Raw genomic sequence first — 21,068 nt, forward strand, 5'->3', positions numbered from 1 at the left:
GAACACAAGTTGATTAACTGTTAAATGAAATGAAGAACAACTTCCACTGACTGCAAAACCTCAAACTTGTCCGTGAAACCGTGTTTTGACAGAGGAGGGCTTATAGGAGAAGCCTGTATTTATGTGTAATATGAAGCTGGGGAGGAGGTGCAGCCAAGATGGCTTTATAATACTAAGAAATTCTTCAACAAGACTTAGCGGGGATTCAGACTGAAAACAGCTCTGCGTTAAAACAGAACCAGGGCCTACATTAGTGGGGGCGTCTTGTTTAAGGTATCGCTGAAAGAATCAAATCTAATCCAGCAAATCCAGTTTGAGTAATAGATTCTTTTTAGATATATTCAAATGCTTATTTGTCAAAACATTGCACGGTTTGTGATACTTACACACAGGATTTTTACACTGGAAAGCTCACGTTTTTATGTTTTATTGCAATGATTGTGAGATAAACAGTAGAAACAGTGTTCAAATTACAAAGTTATTTAGCAGGACAGTGCGTCTGCATGTATTTGATGACATCACGGTGCAGCAAAAAGTTGACCTTAATGAATGAGAGGGCATTTTTCACCAACTCTGTGAAGCTGTTCTTAGACTATAGACCAGGGTTGGGCAATTAATTTACCCAAGGGGCCACATGAGATACTGTGAAGGTTGCAGAGGCCTGGACCAATACTCTGAACTAAATTCTGCTCAATATTAATTTCATCGCTTTATAAAATGCAGTAAATTGTCTGGTTTTGAGCTGCTACTGAAAAGAATACATGTCATCATAAGACTATGTTAATGGGGAGTAACTCAAATGTAGCAGTAAAAATATTTAAAAACTCCAATCATTATCTAACTTTTCCATTTATTTTAAACACAACATACATTCAAACCACAAAAACAATATAAAACTTGTATGTTATGCAGTAAACCAGCAACTTATTAACTTTATGCAAAAAGCAATGTGTGTTTCACAAGGTAACAAGGTAATTCAGTGTTTGTATGCAGGTGCGTATGAATGCACGCACATACGTAAATCGATGGCCGTAGCCATCTTGGTTTTTTGGAGCCAGAAGTGACCATATTTGGACGAGAGGGTGAAGCTTGGTAATAGGACGCTAAATTAGCAGCTAAAATCTATGCTAGCCACCTAGCTTGGTTAGCGAGATGTCTGTAATTTAAACATACAAATTCTTAGTGTCTTTTAGTGCAACCAAATGCTGAACAAGACATTTTCAGGTTACCGAAACGTCATTTAACCTTATTAAACTGAAAACACAATGTGAAAGGGTCAAAGTTTTAAGACGAAATGCAAAGTGTGCAGTGGTAGCGATTTGTCAATGACGAGGTCCCATCAGTTACTCAATGCACAAAAAGTTAAACAGCCTTTTTGATTATTCAGTAATCATGTACTCAGACTCAAGTCTTTTATTAAGTTACACAGCCAAATTTTCTCCAGATAAAGCTGCACTTCTTTGTTTAAATTGATTCAATTAAAAACAATCATGGACAGTAATGTCCTTATTTAATACGGCTTTCTTCACTCCTTAAACACCAAAAGAGTTTTCTCTTCTTTGTCAGAGGTCTGCGCAGCAGAAACCATAGATTAGCTAGCTTTAAATACCTCTCAGACAGCATCGAGCCGTATGATGCTGGACCTGTTACTGGCCTCTCTCCTCCTGTAGTTAAAAGGAAAAAATGCAGCACTATGTTTTAATAGGCTCAACACAGCCCCGGGGAAATTGATGAGGCTTGCCAATTATAAGGATATATTATAGAGCTTGATCCGGGAGCTTCTCGTCTGCCGCTCCTCCCACAGCAGCAGCATTAAGAAGAGCATTAACTACAAGGTGATGTGGACCCTAATTCAGGGACGCAGATTTCTGCTCCCTGTCCAAGTGTTGAGCGCTGTGTGAGAGCAGGATGGGGTCCAGTGAGTGACAGAGTGGAAAATGTGAAGAATGGCTCAGCGAGACAGTGTTGGTGAGGAGCCAGGAGAGATGGTGGAGAGCGAGGGGAAAGCTGGCGTCAGCAGCAGATGAGATGAGCGAGCGGATGAGGAGTTGACTCTGATGGCGCTGTGCTCAGGGAAAGGAATAGTAGGAACGTTCACATATGGGCAACCCCCCACCACCACCACCACCACCACATCATTCTCCGCTCACTACTCCCAGCCCAAGGGAGGGCTTCCATGACAACAAAACCTTTCCTTAGTGTTTCTGCGACAACAAAGCCAGAATCTCATGCATTTTGCAGCAGCCGTTCAGTTGTTACCTGTGGTAACACACCAGGCGCACGTCACCAACTCTTTCCATTAAAGGTGTTTCCGTCACTCTTTCCTGTGCGACCACAGAGGTGTTCGTGTGAGAGAAACACGCACACACACATCAATTACCTCAGTGACAGATTTAGATAGAATTTACTGCAAACACTGTGTAGTGAAGCGGTTGTACACCCTGGATGAGAAAAGTGGATTCGGTCCCTCAGTGTCACGTGATTTCACTCCTTCTGTATATTCATATCAGCTTTTTTCACATCAGTTGTTTTATTAAAATGCAGCGCACAAGAGTAGATAATAGGGGAAACGATTCTCCAAATGCAAGGTTATTTTCATACCTCTTCTTGTTTTGGTGGCGGCGGGTGAATAAGAAAAATTGGGGAAAAGATTTTTAAGTCAACTTCTTGAACACTCAGCTAATAATAATAAATAAAACATCTAACAAATAAAATATTTTTTACATTTCCAATACATTAGTTGTACATCTCTTTATTTAATTAACCCTCCTGTTATGTTGCGGGTCAAATTGACGCATTTCAAAGTAAAAAAAAAAAAAAAATAGTTAAAAGTATTTTTTCTGGATGAAACTTCTTCTGCTTGACTTAATAAGTGTAATCAACATATAAAATGGAAATGGTTCATTTCAGATATTTCTATAATTTATCAACATCACTTCATAAAAAAAGTTTTAACATGCAGTTTGTTTGTTTTTTGGAAAAACGAGTGAATTATCCTCATTGAGAGAGGTAAAGAACACCATTGCACTAAATAGTGATTGAAATGGTGAGTAATGGAGTTCATGATGACATATAAACAATGTTTATTGGGATTTTTTGGTTTCTGACACTTTTGGATAATTGAACATTCTCCTGGTCAAATTGACCGACGAACATTATTGCTGTTCCCGAGAAACGAACATAACAGGAGGGTTAAGTGCATTAGTTAGTTAACAGTTCTGATAGAAGTGTCCACCAAAGTGAATAACAAAGCATCACTTTTTCAATCTGCTATCTTTCCCTCCAGCAGGCCTCTGAGGCCAGTCAAAGATGTTGCAATTTAATGTTGCATGTCCTTCCATTTTTACAAGAAAGATTCAGACAGGCCTTCCGTCACTTTCAGAGGAAAACAAAACTATCAAGGATGTAACTTGGCCTCATGTGGTGCTCAGGCTGCAGGAAGTTTTACCCCCAGCTAAGATGTGAGAGGGCAGCCAAGCTCACCCTGAACCCACCTGGCCCTGAGTGATGGCAAGGTGAGAGTCCGACTGTGAGGCCTGACGTCACACAGCTACAGCTCACACAAAGGGAAACAGTGCTGATGTTGGGCAAAGACAGAGGACATCGTGGGAGAGAGGACAAGGGAAGTGAGAGGAGAGCAGGAAAGATGGCTGCCAAAGGCACACAGGGTCAGACAGGAAGTGGCCACTCTCGCTTAGTTTCCTGCTAGGAAGAGCGTAAAGGGTCACAGGGAGAACATGAACAGTCGGCTTTTGGCAGAGGCAGGTATATATACAGCAGTAATTAAAGCAGAATGGGAGGCAGTGTGCAAGTTTTAGTCTGTATGTTTTGAATAAAACTTTCCACATGAGGTCCCAGGACTCCTGGACTCTGATCTTTCCTCTCAAGGTACCTGAGCCTGTATACTCCCTGCATAGCAATGCAAACATTTAAAGAATAATTCTGGGTTGTGTGACCTTGGGCCTCGTTTGGTCATATGTACTCATAAAGTGTTGAGATGTGGGAATGCAGTCACATTTCTAAAGGGAAGTCAAATGTGGGAAATAAGCAGTCAGACAGTCAAGTCAGGGTTTAAATGAGCACAGAGGTTAGCCACAATTATTGAGAAGAGAAAACAAAAGCACATTGTAACATTATTACCAAATATGTACATTTCAAGCATGCAGTGAGGTTGTATGATGAACTGGTTAACTTTAGTGGTGTGGCTACCTTGTGATTGACAGGTCGCTACCATGGAGCATTGTGTGTTTCCGTCATAGACTGTATAAATAATGGACGTAGTGACTGTGACGTCACCCATTGGTTTGTGGACTGCCCGTTGGAAGCATCGAGTTCAGCATTACGATCGTCGCCATCTTGTGTCGCCATCTTGTTTCCGATACAGGGAGCAGTCCATATTTGGACTGTGGAGGAGCGAGAGGGATCTGACGACACTGACTACACGCCTCTCTACACCGGCAACCTAACTACGCGATTCCACTGCTAATTCATGTTAGCATTAACTGATGTTCATTTTGGCTAGCAAAAAACAAAAACAAAATGTATGTTACTTACCTAAGAAAAATGAACAGCGACTCCTATGGGTGTCTATTAGTCCAGCCCAACGCTGAACGAGACATTTTTTATGAACAAAACGTTCAAATAACCTGTCATTAAGTATAAATACGGATGTTATTATTGACAGTGTCGTGCAGACACATTACTTTTCTTCTCTCCTGTTCTCTCCTGATGACGGCTTTGTTAGCCTACTGTCAATCAAAGGTAGCCACACCTCAAATCATACGATTCTTTAACTTCTATTTTAATCTAAATGGGGCCATTATTTACTCTATTAACATCAAATTGTCTTGAAGATTTTTAACTAGCAATTGAAACCATAGTGTTTTCTCATTTTGTATTGAAATGAATGGACCGAAATGCTTCTACAGCTGCTGTCAGTGCCCCCCTGTTGGAATTTTCGGTAGAATGCAGCTTAAGGCGCTTCCTGGTTTGCCTCACTGCTCAGACCTGGAGGTTGCCACCTGGTTTCCGTCTTAGATCTTTTTAACCATTTCACCGTTTGTGATCAGTTCATCAAAGTTAGTAGTAACATTTTGGTCACCTAAAAACAGTCAATGTCACTGTGATATCAAATCTCAGCTATTTTTTTTGCGAGTAAGTTGTAAGTTGTATGCATTTAAAAAGGAAAAGCTCTACATCATGTGAACATTTAACTTTATGCTTGGTCTACAACAGCTCCAGTTTGTGCTCCTAATGTAGTACATTTGAATTACAGATCGCAGGAAAGGATCTATTTTTGATGTTAAGATATTCATTGATCCTTCAAAAGTTAAACTGGTTAAACATCCTTTTTACTGTGCGACAGATGTATTTTTTTTCCAGATGGTAAAAGTAGTGTTTGATGATTCTGGAAATACTTTCAGAACAGCAGTAAGTCCTGTTCAACAACCTTCTAGGTTTTCCAAAATTCACAGGGTATGTATTTCTTGGAAAATTGGATGCTTAGCTCTGTGACTCAAATGTAATGGTACTACATGAGTGTGGGTCTTTGAATGCTAGGCAAAGCTCTGTCCACACCTCACTTTAACTACAGTGAAAAAAATCTGACTGCCAAACACCCATCCCTCTGAGCCCACTGAACTGTTTATAGAAAATCTTTCAGCTGAGCACATTTCATGCATCGGGCTCCATCAGAGCTTTCGTGAACAATTACCAGTACTAATAGGCTTTCAAAAGAGATATACTGTTTATCTCGCCTCACAAAAGTTGAGATGTTTAAATTGATGCCTGAGAATAAAACATCTCCACATGTTGAAACATTCATGAAGCTTGTGGTAAACCTACCACAGAGCAAGACTGTGTGGAGCTGTGCTACTATTGATCGTGGCCAGTAACACGCAGCCATAGTGAAAGTGTCAAACCTAATGCATCCCTCAGGAGCCTCATTGATAAAGGGTTCGGACGTGTGGCTAGCCTTCCACCGCTACATTAAAAGTACAGAGGAAATTACTGACTTTCAGGAAATCAATGAGTTTTTTATTCTGAAATCCATTAAGGGAAATCATTACTATTCTCATTATTATCCTCAGGTAAAAAAACAAGAAATCAAGCCAGCAAGCCGTGAGCAGGCACGGATGCAACTGGCAGAAAAAGTTGTGCATGGTTGACTGAGTGAAGACGTGAGAGACACAGGCAGCTGGCTCACTGAGCAGTCATCTGTGAGCGCATGTGTGTGTGTGTGAGATTCTCAGCAGCTCCAAATGAAATTAGCCGTCAAGCCGAGTCCTTTAGCAGCAGTCTGCAGCAGACTCAAGGTCAGACTTGCTGATTCTGCTGATGCATTTTATTCTCCGGAGCCAGGACCGAGCTGCCGGATGAGGGGTTACCGCTGCCCACCAACCCCTCTACTCATTCCCACATCCATTCATCCTCTGCACACACTCCCGTCCCTCCATTATCACCCTGGTCCTCCCTGGCAGGGGAGTGTGCATTTACCCGTTAAATTAGGTGGGGGAAGGAGGGGGTGACGGTCTCTGTCGGAGTGCCTGGATACCCTTGCCGACGTGCAGCAGGGAGATGGATAGGCTAAGGTGTCCTGATTTCCCATGTGACTACAGTAATTGTATTATAATGGAGGTAGGAGCGGAGTGGCCATCAGCAGAGGGACAGAGGTACAAAGCTGCTGGCTATGTGTCCCTCTCCTTCAGAACAGTGGACTGCAGACAAGCAGCAAGGGATTGAGGGATGATGTCTGAGTTCCTGAAAGGCCATGTTTGCAACACATCCATAAACGACAGAATAGGTCGTTTGCCAATGACTCCCAAAATTCCATATATTGCTGGGCGATTAATCAAATTTTATATTCAATTACGTTGCTCTAGTTTCGTCTTGTGTTTTAAATCCACGACACCACTTTCCTCTACAGCAGTGTGCTTTTTTTTTTACTGAGTTACAGACTGGAATATGGTGAATATAGTTCAGCTTTATGCTGAATATTTATTTATTTGTTTTCAGGAGGTTGTGTCATTTAATTAGTTGAAGTTCAAGAAAATAAACTGTTTAAAAATATAAGGAAACAGAACTTTGTTCGGTTTAGGAAAAGTTAAAAGGTTGAAATAACTGTGATCTAGTTGATGTAAATGTGATTACATACTGTAAGTTAAATTCATTGACTTTTTAAAAACGACTCAAATGACTTTGACTTTTGTTTTTACATAAGACATGAACACTGGCCTCCTGGGTTTGTTCCATCCATCCCAACCTTCCTCCTCATCCAGACTTTGTCGTTCTTTATACTGTGTCCTACTTTACGCTCACCATAATTACTATGGCCACTAGCGGTTGCCACCTAACAACAAACATAAATATGGATTGTAACAAGCTGCTTGCACAGATGACTTATGCAGCTGTTTTACGGTGAGGACGGACTAGAAATTTAATACACAGTAAGAGCTTCTTGAAGTGAGGGATTTTCTGTGTGTGTGTGCACCCCAGCTTGTTGCAATTCAGGTTTGTATCTTGAACCACTGACTTAATGCTACAGTTTGCAACCACATTCCCCGAGGCAGTTAGTGAAGTGTTACACCTCATCTCCATCAGTTGGTCAAGTTGCTGTCTCAACACTTGCTAGCTCACTTGATGAAAGTGAAGCAGCATTAAAAAGGCATCTTGCCTCAGGCTAATGTCGCCAGAGATTAATCTATTGATGCTGTTTCCTAGTTATCATTAACACAATTATTAATTTCCTACATTAATTGTCAGATATAGCGGCTAATTCTGCTTACAAGGTATTAAATTGTTAAAAGCCAGCATTGCTCTGCATTTGAACATAAATCCATACCAAGAATATATCTGCTATTTATACTCATCAAATTAGAATCATCTCATTTCCTACCAGTAGACAAATCAATTATAAAAAATAAATGAAAAGGGCAGATCTCCGATTTTACACATAGAATTCAGTTTTCTGCCTCAGCTCGGGCTTGAGTTTTTGCAGCTTAAACTTATAAAAGTCAATTTCTTTCTATAATCTCTCTCTTGCAAGTCCTCCAACTTTATGGAAGCGACATGCTAAATTGCTGAAGTAAACTTTTAATGACACTTTTAATGAACATTTAAGCAGCTTCCAAAATGAAAACCATTTCTGTTGACAAATCAGTTAATGGACGTAATCTGTAATGCCAACAGAGGTGTCACAGATGAAGAACACAGAAAATCTGCACTGAAAATGCAACAATGTTTATTGTTCAGCACATTTATAATCAGTGATGTTTTGTTCTCAATACTTTCTTAACTCCTGCCCATTTAGATGTGCAGCTAACCATAAAAAATGTGACTGTGCTCATGTTCCTTCTCTCCTCTGTCCATTCCTTTTAGGCACCATGAGACCAGTGCAGAGGAACTTCTACGAGCCGTCGTCTGCCCCGGGGAAAGGCGTGGTGTGGGAGTGGGAGAACGACAATGGCTCGTGGACGCCGTACGACATGGAGATCTGTGTGACCATCCAGAACGCCTATGAGAAGCAGCACCCCTGGCTTGACCTGACCTCTCTGGGCTTCTGCTACCTCATCGACTTCAACAGCATGTGTCAGACCAACAGACAGAGCCAACGTAAGCGGCGCCTGCGGAGACGCATGGACCTGGCCTACCCACTCATCATGGGCTCCATCCCCAAGTCGCAGTCGTGGCCCGTGGGAGCCAGCTCTGGCCAGCCCTGCTCCTGCCAGCAGTGCATTCTGGTCAACAGCACGAGAGCCGCTTCTAATGCAATCCTGGCCTCTCAGCGGCGTAAGCTCTATGGAGGGACAGCGGGCAACCCTGGCGCTGCAGGAACCCTCGCTGTAGTGCGGCAGAGCAACACGTTTGCTGGAACCTCCCTGTGGTCTCCGACATCCGCCTCCTCCGGCCCCAACAACAATAACATAAGTATGGGAGGCGGTCAAGCCAAAGCTGAACAGGTGCAGTTGCCACTGTCCTCTGCCAACTTCCCCTGTTCCCCCGTGATGCCATCTCTTTCATCCGCCCATGGCCACCACGCTCTCACCATCAACGGACAGAACAACCTGAACCGGCCGGGCACCCAGCGCATTTCCATGGGCACTGCCAGAGGAGCCATCCCGCCAGGGTAATGATGTTTGCAAACACAAATCATTCTTTCCCCTTATTTTCTAATTTAGATTTTCTGGAGTCTGCAGTAGCCTGTTACTTGTTATAGCACAGGCATAATGCTCGGATTCAGTTGAATTTATAGTTCAGCTGAGGCAATGGGAGGATATAAAAAGCAAAGAGACAATCTCCGTTTCTGCCTGTCTGCTTCACAAAGCTTTAGCCTGCACGTGTCTGATGTATTGTACTCTGTCATTTTCTGTCTTTCTCCACCTCTCTATCTCTCTCTGCTGATGTATGACTACTCTCGTTAACATGCTGATCAATGGATCTGCAGAAAAAGCCCTGGGTCCAGCTGATTTTACAAAGTTCTCTTTCAAATGTGTGTCTGCCATGGTTACTGCTCTGTAATGAGCTTATGTTGGCCCCAATAGGCGTGAAATACTGCAGCTCTTCTGGATCATTCTGTTGCTTCTGCTTTGAACTAATTTGTTACTATCACTCTGTGCTGTAGTTGTTGTGTCATGGAATGTGAAAAAGAAATCTGACGTTGCATGTGGAATATCTGGATTTGTTTGTGTGTGTGTGTGTGTGTGTGTAACCGCCTCTTTGTTTTATGGTGCTGGTGTGTGTAAGCACGGGCAGGCATGTGAAGCTCTGGTGTAGCTGTGGAAACCTATTTGCCATGGAGGCAGAGCTCCACTGGGGAAGAATGAATAATGGATCAAGGAAAAATGGGAGCTTCAGCTGAGCGCTCTGACCTCAGAGCAATTCAGCGAAAGGAGCCGAGGAAAAGAAGTGTGTCTAGCGTTGTAACCGATACTTCAGTCCCCTATCCTGCTTTCTTTTACTAAAATAAACCCTCTCCTGATCTAATTTGATTCCATTTTGTTCTCTCCGCTCATGGGGAGAGACACACTTACTGCATGTTTGAATAATACTGTCCTTCACCCAGGCACACATGCTTTCACTTTCTGTGGCCTAATTCTGTGACACTGAGAGGAAACGTATAGTTTTTGCTCATCATAGCTGGCCATGACCTTGTTTTCTACAGCAAGCAGCTGAGAAATGATGCGTCTCTCCGTGCAAAGGTATTTGTGATAGAGAACACCAGCATGGGATGACCTATTCAAGGATGTTTCGCCTTAATTTTAAGAATTCAGTGAAAGCTCAGGTGAGCATGGAGTTGTGGATGTATTGCGAGTTTTTCAACTCGCAGCACAAAAGGTTTTTGCAGAGACAGATACAGCGAAAGCAAGAGAGGAAGAGACGGGGTGAGGTAGAGTGCGTCGGTTCCCAGGCGAGTGGCTCGACATACAGGATGAGTGTGGTTAACATACACACAGCAGGACATGAGAGCTCACACACACGCAAACTGAAATGTGAACTCGCGCATTCCCACAAGCGTGCTACAGACCGATAACAGAGGAACCCACACAAAATGTAAAACATCAGATCTGTTTTTCACACACCCACACCCCAACGTAACTGTTGCCGGGTGCGAAGTAGGTATTTGGCATGTTGTGGCTTGTTTACATGAGTTTATGTGGCTGCTTTACATACACAGGCAACCAAACATCTATTTTTAATGTATTCCTATCATATTAATGTACATTTTAAAAAAATATTGATGTACATTTAAAAAAAAAAGCTCATCCATATGATGTCATTTCCACATAACAACACAGCAGATTTATGTGTTTTTATGACCCTTGTATCATTAGCAGTAGTCTCATGTAGCAGTTCAAATATTGATCATTTTACTGTCAGAAGAAACTATTGGGGGGGGGGGTTCATGCATCTGTCTTGGATGCACCAATATTAGAAGTGGCACCATCTGCTGGTTTGTGTAAACACACCAGTTTATCTTATTACTGGGTTGACACAGCCCAGTATATCACCACCTGCCATTACATGTTACCTGCTATAAACTGAAGACCTGTGGTTTGTAAAACAAGGTCACGTATATTAACAACTGGGGCTGGCTGCTATGGATTTTTTGAATTATTGAGCTCACACACTATTCACACTGTGCACTGTGCATTGCTGGGAGGGTTACGACTGACTTCTGATTACATGCCTGAAAATGTAATTCGTAACATATTCCATTCCATATTACGTTATTTAAATCAGTTAACATATTGTTAATACTTTGTATTACTCCTGGAATACCTAAAAAAATTCTTGCTGAGCTCATTAGTCTTGTGTTTCAGTGCCAAAAACACTTTCTTGGCTATCACGCGGAAGGTGCACTGCATGAACACAAACTCTGTTTAGCCTTATATGAACTTTAGAGCAAAATAAAGCTATGTCCTATCTCAAAATATGAGAAAAAAAGTGTAAAATAATGTGTATATCTGCCCCATGATTTGGATCTGCTCCTAAATTAAATGATTTCTTCTCCCTTCCACCAAGTTTCATGAAAATTGGTCCTGCTGACAAACTGACAAAAAATCTAACCATCTTGGCAGAGGTAATAAAGTAATAATTTCAAGTATTTTAAAGACTGCCTCTGTTTTCAGAAAAACACCAATTTAAAAAGTGTAAACGGAATACAGTTACTTATACTTTGCATTTTAAATACAACATAATCCCATTCCTTGTATTTCAGTACTCCCCAGCCCTCTGTCTTGCTCACATTCTTGACTTTACTGTAAAAAATAAAAGCAACATAAGATCATTTTCATTAGAAAAGCAGCAATTCTCACATTTTGGAAGCTTAAAGATTTTATGATGAATTCATGGAGAAATAAAATGTGATTATGAATTATCTGTCTGTTTGAAAGATAAAGAAACCATGAAAGAATGTCACAAGATTTCTGGGGATTTTCTCATGTCTTTCTTTATCAGCCAAACCACTTCCTCTTGTGCACTTTCTTCATGCACACTTGGTATTTAACTGTTAAGACATGCACTGCACTGTATTCAGACAAATGTGTGTGTTTGCATGTGCACGCTGCAGTTGGCTGTGTTTACAAGCTCCACTCTGCTTGTGTTAAGACTGCTCGTCTGAGTGTTGGCTGGAGGGCTGTGCGCCGAGTGCAGAGATCATTATCCCTCAGTGGGCTGCTGCACCGCTCTGCTCTGGCGCTCACCACAAGACGAAAATTAATATTGAAATTAATGAATAAATCATGAAAGCTCATCTGGACCAAACTGATGCAATTTGGAAATTCTTGGTGTCATTATTGCTTATTCTCAGGGCATTTCAGGTGCACTATAAAGTGCATTATCCACATTGTAACCCCCCCTCAGTGGAGCGGGGCTTTGCTTCTGCCTCCCACTACTCACATCAATATGCAATTAAGCACTCCTGGAGTTCTCTCCCTCCAACCCCCCTCTCACTGTCTTTATGGTGCATAATAAACAGATGAGGAGATAGTAGTCCTCCGTCAGCACTTTCCTAACTAGGCCTAATGTGGTCTCTCTATTTGGGGAATCACATCGTTCTCAGTCTGATTAAGTCCTCAAGGCAGGCTGGAGATTCCCCTCAGGCAAGGAAGGAGCAAGAGACAGAAGAGGGACGGTGACCCTCATGCCCTGACCTGACAGGGGCCATAATGAATGTGGTGTTAATGGGTTAGGTATGTAAGAGCTGGATTTATCACTTAATTAAGGCGATTTTAGGTCAAAAATGACAGCATAAGACATGAAAAATACTACCATAGGAAATGGACATTCCTCAGCAGCACACTACTGTCCTCAATCACAGTGTTGGGGGTAGACGGGCTCACTGGACAGAAGAGAGCGGAGAAGTGAACACAGGTCAGGAGGAAGAGAAGAATTAGAGTTGGCAGGGCGAGACAAATGCAGAGGTGACAAGGTTCAGTCCAGTTCGCTGATTGTGGTTTGTCAAAACTTGTGCAGGAACTACAGTGTTGCGGTGAGAAGGCCAAAGGTATCTTCTTGTTTACACTGACAAGACTTAATTGCTCATTGTGAGCACGAGCCAACGCAGCCTAGTGTTCAGGATGATTGGATACTCTCTTCATTAAATTTTTTTTTTAGCATAGAAATAAAAGAATTAGTAATGTACATGTCAATGCACTCCCAATGGTGATTGTTGTGTTTTTAGACATGATGTGTGAGAAGGAGAGGAATAAGGAGCAAGAGAGTAAAGCCCTTTAAATCATCCAGGATTAGGAATTGTCAGCAATGTGAGGAGATGGCATGTGTCTTAAACCCCAGAGGCAGACTCACAGGGTCAGTGCCTGCAAAGGTGAACATTCCTAGAAAAAACAAGTCAAGAGAAAAAGGCCTAGCGTCACGCAAAACGAGATGAAGGGTGGCAGCTGCACACAGGCTACAGGTTGAGGGTGCAGCCTTGTATAAGAACAATTTCTGCTATCCATAGATAGGTCATCACACGCTTTACAGAAATAATGAAGTACAGTGCAATCGGAAATTGCTTGCAAGATGTGGATCTATCTGTCTGTGTAAAAATAAACCATAAACATAGTGTAGAGAAGTGTGTTTGCTTGTTTCTTTCAGTCTAGCAGATAATGATCATCAGTGGCTGCTGCTGGTTGTTTTTTGGCGGCTGTGCAATCACACAGTGTGCAGCTGTTTCATCAACATTGCATATTTATTATGCAATGCACTCTGTGGCTGATGGCGAGATCTTTGCTAGAATTGGAAAGCAATAAAGATGAAAAGCATTCCTAATTAATGTTATGTTATGGATCCTTGACAGATCCTGTGTACTGTGTGCTTATAGAAGTGTGTAGTGTGAGCAGAAGGCACACAATGAGACGGTGTTAAGGGCTCTCATGGTGTGCTGTCTCATTTTCCTGTTAATGAAAATTATTTGTTTGATCACAGCGCTCTCACTGAACAAGCCAAATTACACATGCACTCATAAAGGGAGGCGTCTTGTTCACCGGGTGTTTTGATTTGATTTTGGCTTAAGTGCATGTTTAAATAAAAGGGGAACTCTCCTGCTGGGCTGCTTTCTAATTTGTCTTTTTGTTGAGTATAAGATTCTGCCTTTAGCCAATCTTTCTATTGTTGATCTTCCTGTTTAATAAGGTGCTCGTCACTACTTCTGCCTTGAAACATTTTCCTCAGTAGTGAAAACAGATTAACTGATACTGGTACTTTCAATGAGTGATGAGAAGTTGAGTGCAGTTTATAAGTATTGACTGCAGCAGGTGTGTTCCACTGTGATTCTCTTTGCTGTGGTTGAAGGTGCGAAATCGCATCATATTTGCTTGAAAAATCCTGCATCTAAAGTTCACGCCTGTCTCGGTTTCACACTCCTATATTCGACATTCTGACAGAAGTTGTTTATCACAGCTGCACATCACTGTACTTTGATTTTTTTTTTTTTTAAACTCACATCAGTCTTGCACGCAACAGGAGTCAGCTAATCCTGGTCTCTGGTCCACTGGCGTGAGACACAATGTGCAGTGAGTCCCTACCAGAGATGCGATAGGACACACCAGGCCTTATGTCCTTTTCATTATTGCACTCAGCTTATTGAAGGGCTTCCCTTGGCACTGGAACAGAGGCTCTCGCTAATATCAAAGCAGTCTCTTGATGCGGATTTATGAAATGCTTGAGAGCTGCAGGGCCGAAGATCTCAGTCAATCCTCCACGGTCAAAGAGCAGAGAGATTTAAAAGTATATGGACAGGTGTGTGAGTGAGAGACAGAGATAAACTGAGATAACCAACAAGTTCCTCAGTGAGTAGCACCTCTCTACTCTGTTCATTTCATGTAACTTGTATCTACATTTGGTCAGAACCAAGGTTATAATAGTTTTGGATTTTTCATTAGTTTTTTTTTAATTTTGTTGTGAATTTTTGTTTTCAAATTCAGTTTTAATTCTTTTTCAGAATGAGTTTGCTAGTTTTTATTCGTTTTTTTAAAATGCTTAGTTTTGGTTTAGTTTTTATTTTTTTGAAAATGCTTAGTTTTAGTTTATTTTTTATTAGTTTAGGTGTTAGTTTTAGTTCTTTGTCATTGTGCGAATTTCAAAAAGGTCACAATAAATTTTGTCTTTATTTCCTTTGCCTTATCAATCTTCGCTCCAATAGGGTTATTAACTCTTGCAGCTCTTGTTATTTTGAATATTAGTTTGAGTGAAGTGCTAAACTTCTCAAAGGCAATCAACTCACATTGTGTAGACATCCCAGTCTCAATAAACATATTTACAAATGCTTCCTGTATGAAAAAAGTTGAGAAAGACGAAAATGAAGGACATTTTCACTTGGATTTTACTTAGTTTTAATTGGTTTTGTAACCACACAATACAGTTTCAGTTAGTTATGTTGGGATTTTTTAAACTCATTTTTCACTTTATTTTTATTTCAGTTAACAAAAAAAAAAATCAAACTTAGTTTTGTTATTTTGTAAGTTTTTCGTTAACTATAATAACCTTGAAATTATGTCAGAACATGAAAATAATACATTTTCACTGCAAGTGTTCTCCAGTTTAATGTGATGAATACTGCCTGAGAGGGAGCATCTGGAACTGGGACTGGACTTGGCTACTGTCCCCTATGACATCACAGGCTTTTGACTTGACCTGCTCAGGATGGGCTTTGGACTGGTTTTGGAACAAGAGTTTACTATGGTTTGGAAAAGCTTTATGTTTCTGACAGTGAGGTATGGAAACCAAAAAATGAAGGAGAGACAGAATTCTTAGAAAGAATGAAAGAACTGTAGAAGGTTTGTGGGGTTGTTGTTGTTTTTTTTGGACATTAAATGAACTATGTTCCCTGAGGAAGTATTAATGTTTGTGTGCTCTCTTAATTATAGCTTTAAAGCTTTGCTCAAACTTGAAGGTGTTATCAAAGATGGTACCACAACATCCGCCTCTTGGTCGTGTATGACCACTGGGGCTTCCTCCTGAAAAATCAGTGACCATCTTCTTGTTCTGCAGTTTTATTGAACACAAAATTTCAAGCAAATAACTTGACTTTCTTAGTGTATTCAGGAAAGTTTCACCAAGAGCAAGAGAGAAAAATTTTGCAGGAACATCCTTATCACATTCACCCAGTTTCACACATTCACACCTTGAAGCTGCCCAGTACAACCAGTCTGATCTGCTGAGCAGCTCCACCACATCAAATGGGATTAAAGGGACCTGAGTGGTGGTAATGAGGAAGGATTTATCGACTTTTCCCACCTAGATTATTCTGCCTGTTTTGGCATTTGAACCAACAATCTCCCAGTCACAAGTTTTCTTTCCTGACCTTTAGGCGACCACTGCCCAAAGTTACTCCAGTTGGCTTGTTATGACACGATTCTTACATTTAACCTGAGGACAGGAAACCTGTCCCTGAGCTCTGCTGCTTTGTGGCCCCTGGTTGAATTGAGGTTCCTGCCCTCTGAAAAGAGACTCACTGACTTGTGTGCTCATATTAATGCCTCAAGTGTTTTTGCCCGCTCTGCTCCACAGATCTGGAAGAGTGCGCAAGTCAACTGTCTTTGTCGTCTGTGTTCGCCGTGAACTCCAGCCTCTCCAAATGTCATCCTGAATCAGGCTCTGCTGCAATGCTTTGTACATGAGTCAAGCTGTCTCATCCCATAACAGTTGTCTCTGTCTCTGTGGTGAAGCACATGTGACATTTTAACTTGAGTGTTTTTTGTGGCATGCAGAGCGGAACGAGTTGCTGTTCTCACTTTTTTTTCAGGCAGTGCACGATCACGACAATTTAGCACCCATTTTAGGGGTCAAAGGGCCATTTCAAGGATGTGAAAAATATATTTTGTTTTTTTTTAAAAAGAACCAGGACAGACTGGCAAGACCTGAAGCACCCATAGCCACACAGAGGATAAGATCAGTGTTTTCTGTAGCTCTTGATGTCTCAAAGTGGCCACTAGAGGTGGTACTATGACCCTGAATAAATTAATGTTGTAACCTAGTCACTTTCTGTGGCCATGTGGTACTTTAAAAACCCCAGAACTCAAGTTATTTTTTCTTTCCTCTTGTAGGGTTCCTGCCCTCCCAGTAAAGAACCTGACTGGATCTGGGCCAGTGCACCCAGCACTAGCAGGTTAGTCATCATTTACTATCCACCATCTGCGAAGAAAACAACAAAAAAGGAGTGCTTTTTTTATAGTCAAACTCGTATTGCTCTTGAAAGAAATTTACAATCAGTGTTTTTTCCACTCTTCTGTGTGTGTGCTGTCCATATGCATCAGGTATGACAGGTATCCTGATGTGCGCTGCAGGTCTGCCGGTTTGCTTGACTCGGGCCCCCAAGCCCATACTGCACCCTCCACCCATCAACAAGAGCGACATGAAGCCTGTGCCAGGGATCAACGGCATGCGGCGCAAAACCAAGAAAAAGCACCTGAGGAGAGGTAAGGTGGCAGGAATCAATAAGAGGAGAGGACGAAAGAAGTACAAATGCCTCTAATGCATTTTTATAGTGTGTTACATTCAAAATGCACTGAGAAGAGGAACAGACCAACCACTGATAGACAGCAGACTTTCTTTGTCCTGCCAAGCTTTGCAGGATGTTTCCCTATCATCTGTCTGTGAGTCTGTTGTTTTGCATGCAAACAAAACCAAAGCTGTTTTTTCATTCTGATCAAGGCTCCATAATTCTTTTATAAATGCCTCCCATTTAGGCTCCGTAAGAGTGTTAAACAAATCTAATCTCACCCAAGGTCGCCGATGATTAGTCAGAAAGCATTCCCGCACCTTTCAAAAAACTCTGATAAAATGTAATGATGATTGCTAGTTCAGATTTATGAGCAGTAAAAAGTGTTACTGTAACATTTTTATAGGTGTTACTCTACATGCAGATTGACAGAGGCAGTTGTAAGGAAAGTAATTAACAAGGGACTGTTGTACTGAGCCGGTTTGAGAGGGGATCTGGTGTTTAGTTGGACGGCTTTGTGCTTGAATAAGTGCTGGTCGATGGAAGCTGTGGAAACCGCCGGCTTCCCGTGGGAGTCTTTGTCCTAATTGATCAGTGAGGCTGTTGAGCTTTCATTCCTGCACTGTGGTTGTCCTCTTTAACCCTTCGGAGCAGATGATGCAGCAATGCTTTATTACTGATCCCATAGTTTCCTATAAATTTACTAGAAAGGAGCTGATGTGTAACTGTAAATTTATAAAAAGGTTCCTGCAATATATTATGTCTCCAATTCCAGTGATAAATTAATAATGATTAAATATTTAGGAGTTTTAAAGGGATAGTTATTATCCATAGTATAATGTAGTATTACCTACAGCACATGGCCATCAGAAGAAGCTAAGCAATGTACTGCTGAGGATGGGGGCAGCAGCAAAATATATTTTAGACACCTAAAAAGAAAAATCAATAACACTGCAAGGGTGAGCGTTATTTAGAATTTTATATATATATATATATAATTCTAAATAATGCTATATATATGCTCAGTCTGACAGAAAAACAGTTTTATGGCATGACAGTGCTGTGGTTTAAAAAATGGTTAGGGTTCGGCAAAAAAAAACACTTGGTCAGCATGCAAACATGACAGACTAACATTGCCATCCCTGAGGCCAGGCTGCTAGCATTTTGTATCTATTTTTCCCTTTAATTGGTTCCAAATTACATAGTTCTTTCCAGGAAAATTCTTTGGAAACTATTAAGAAATTGTGGGACCTTTTACAATATGCTACCAGTGTGGATTGAGGAATGAGGCAGCAGACAAATGTGCAACCTGTATCTGCAGACAGTGTGAACTCAGAGACACTGGAGGGCTGTGAGGGGAATGGAGATGTAGGTTTTCTTATGCAGGGAGATTTGGGCTTATCCTCTCCGTACAGAAAAAGGTCAGAGAGGCTTTTGATCCGGCTAATGAAGCCATCAAATAGCAATGATGTGAAATGCGTAATTGAGTCTCCTCCGTCTTTCTCTTCCTTTTTTTCCTGTTTTCTCTTCTCCGTCTTTTCACAGCTCTCTGCCTCCTCTGTCTCCTCTACCCTTTATACCTTAACTTTTTTTTTCTTTTGCTCAGTCTGTCTCTCTCCACTGCTCTCTGTTCGCTGGCTGTCCCTCAAATGAACAAACAAAGGCTCCGGGGGAAAAGAGGTTGCCTGTAAGCGTATTAGGGGTGTAAGCTGTGGGTGTGCTCTCAGCCATGCTAGCCTGGTTGCACACAGGGATTATCAGAGAGTGTGAGGATGGCTGGGTTGTTATTTGCCAGTTTGAAGGTGACCTTCTCTTCAACATCACAGACATGTATACTACATTCGCATGCACTCTCACACTCTTTTATCAGAAAAAAAAAGTGAAGCTGCAGGCCAGTGTAGCCGCTGAAACTGATCAAAGTTTGTCATCCATCACGATGTAGCTGTTATTCCCTTGAGTTCAAATGACAAGCAAATGCAATCCTGCGGCCCATCTAGCCCTGTTTTCAGATTTACTTGTGGTATGTGGGTGAAAATAAGTGGCTTTTCTTCAGCGGGCATCTCATCTTTCTTATGCTTTATTCCATGACAAGGCAAAAATCCAGAGGATGTGGTGCGAAGATACACTGAGAAGATTAAAGTGGTGCCAGATGAGGTAAGAAAAAGACACAAAGACACACACATGACTTAAAAGTGGGCCCACCAAGAGATGCACTCTGTGACCGTTTGATGTCCTAACCAAGTGTGAAAGTCCCATAAACACACAGTCATGTTGAACGGCAGCTGAAGTATTTCGGTTGGCTATTCCAGGACTGTACCATCTGCATGGAGAGGCTGGTCATGTCGTCAGGCTATGAAGGCGTCCTGCAGCACAAAGGCATCAAGCCAGAGCTGGTGGGCAAACTTGGCAAGTGCGGGCACATGTACCATCTGTTGTGCCTGGTGGCCATGTACAACAATGGCAATAAGGTGGGTAAAAGCTTGTGAGCCAGACGTTGTTATGATGTCACTCTCGGCTCAAATTATAAACTGGCGGTGTCTTACCGGATTGCATGGCACTGGCAGATGATCAGGTTTCAATATTGTTGTACACAGATGGGGATCTTATACAGTCTTATCAGATCACTCATATCAGGCTTGACAGCACAAGACTTTGTTGAATTATAGATTCTGCTCACTTCAGTTCAGTTTACTTGCATGCAATACAAATGTATCGCTGAACCAATGCAGAAAAAGCAAATACAAGCAGATTTATTGAGTAACCATCAGTGTAACATAAAAAAAGAGTTGTTCCAAGTTGATCAAATGTGGCTAGCTCAAACAAATAGCATCATATTTTCTCACTTACCCCACTTATATTTTTCCAGGTCTTGGAAATATTTGTCTTTGAGATTTATGCTTTCAACCTGTTGTGGTGGTCAAAGCATTGAAAAAATACATTTATAAAATTTCAACCACACCTTTTCCCGGAACAATATCCCTATCACTTTTATTAATAACAGCTTTTTTCTGTTTGTAGAAAATCCAGGAGAATTTAACCAAAACATTTGGGCCTGATGCAATAACATTTATGTATTAGTATCTTAGCTTTTTATTATTTTTATAATTTCTATAACATTTTCCAACTCAAATTCCCTTAAAAGTAATGAAATATGCAGTCCATTTGTAAAGACTGCATGACTCCTACAAAAGGTCTGTACCATTCATCAATTGTGTTTGTGCCTAAGAGAAAATTGAAAACAGGGCTCATTCAGCTGAGTCACCACTTGACACCGTCACTATTTAAACAAAAACACCTGTACTGTTGAAGCCAGCTCATGAATGAACATTTGAAGGAGTTCTATTAAATCAGTACAGACTCTCATGGGAAAATGAAAATTGTGCCTGCTTGGTCTGCAAAAAAGGGTCTGACAACCAATTTGAAACAACACATTGATGCATTTTTTTTTTAAATGAAGAAATTAGGTGAACTTTAAGTGAATTTTCACTTAAAACTGTGAACTATAAATGTGAATTAATTTATTTTAAGTTTGAGCTTACTCTTCTTATGAAGTGTGAACTTTCCCAACAGTTTGCTTTTTTGTTTTGGAGTGAAGGAAAAATCTCAGAGACATATCTCAGAATGCAAA

The 21,068-nt window shown here is 41.2% G+C and overlaps 1 protein-coding gene across 3 annotated transcripts in view; it reads left to right on the top strand.

The window, feature by feature from the left end:
* Positions 1-21,068, top strand: part of dtx1 (deltex 1, E3 ubiquitin ligase) — a 48,712-nt gene that overhangs the window by 20,027 nt on the left and 7,617 nt on the right. For all 3 annotated transcript variants that reach the window (XM_059337095.1, XM_059337094.1, XM_059337096.1), the window contains 5 exons: positions 8,377-9,124; positions 17,046-17,107; positions 17,256-17,417; positions 19,533-19,594; positions 19,750-19,908. In XM_059337095.1, the coding sequence (XP_059193078.1) occupies positions 8,377-9,124; positions 17,046-17,107; positions 17,256-17,417; positions 19,533-19,594; positions 19,750-19,908 (1,193 nt within the window). The remainder of the gene's footprint in view (positions 1-8,376; positions 9,125-17,045; positions 17,108-17,255; positions 17,418-19,532; positions 19,595-19,749; positions 19,909-21,068) is intronic.

Source organism: Centropristis striata, chromosome 7 (genome assembly GCF_030273125.1).
Source record: "Centropristis striata isolate RG_2023a ecotype Rhode Island chromosome 7, C.striata_1.0, whole genome shotgun sequence".
NCBI lineage: Eukaryota > Metazoa > Chordata > Actinopteri > Perciformes > Serranidae > Centropristis > Centropristis striata.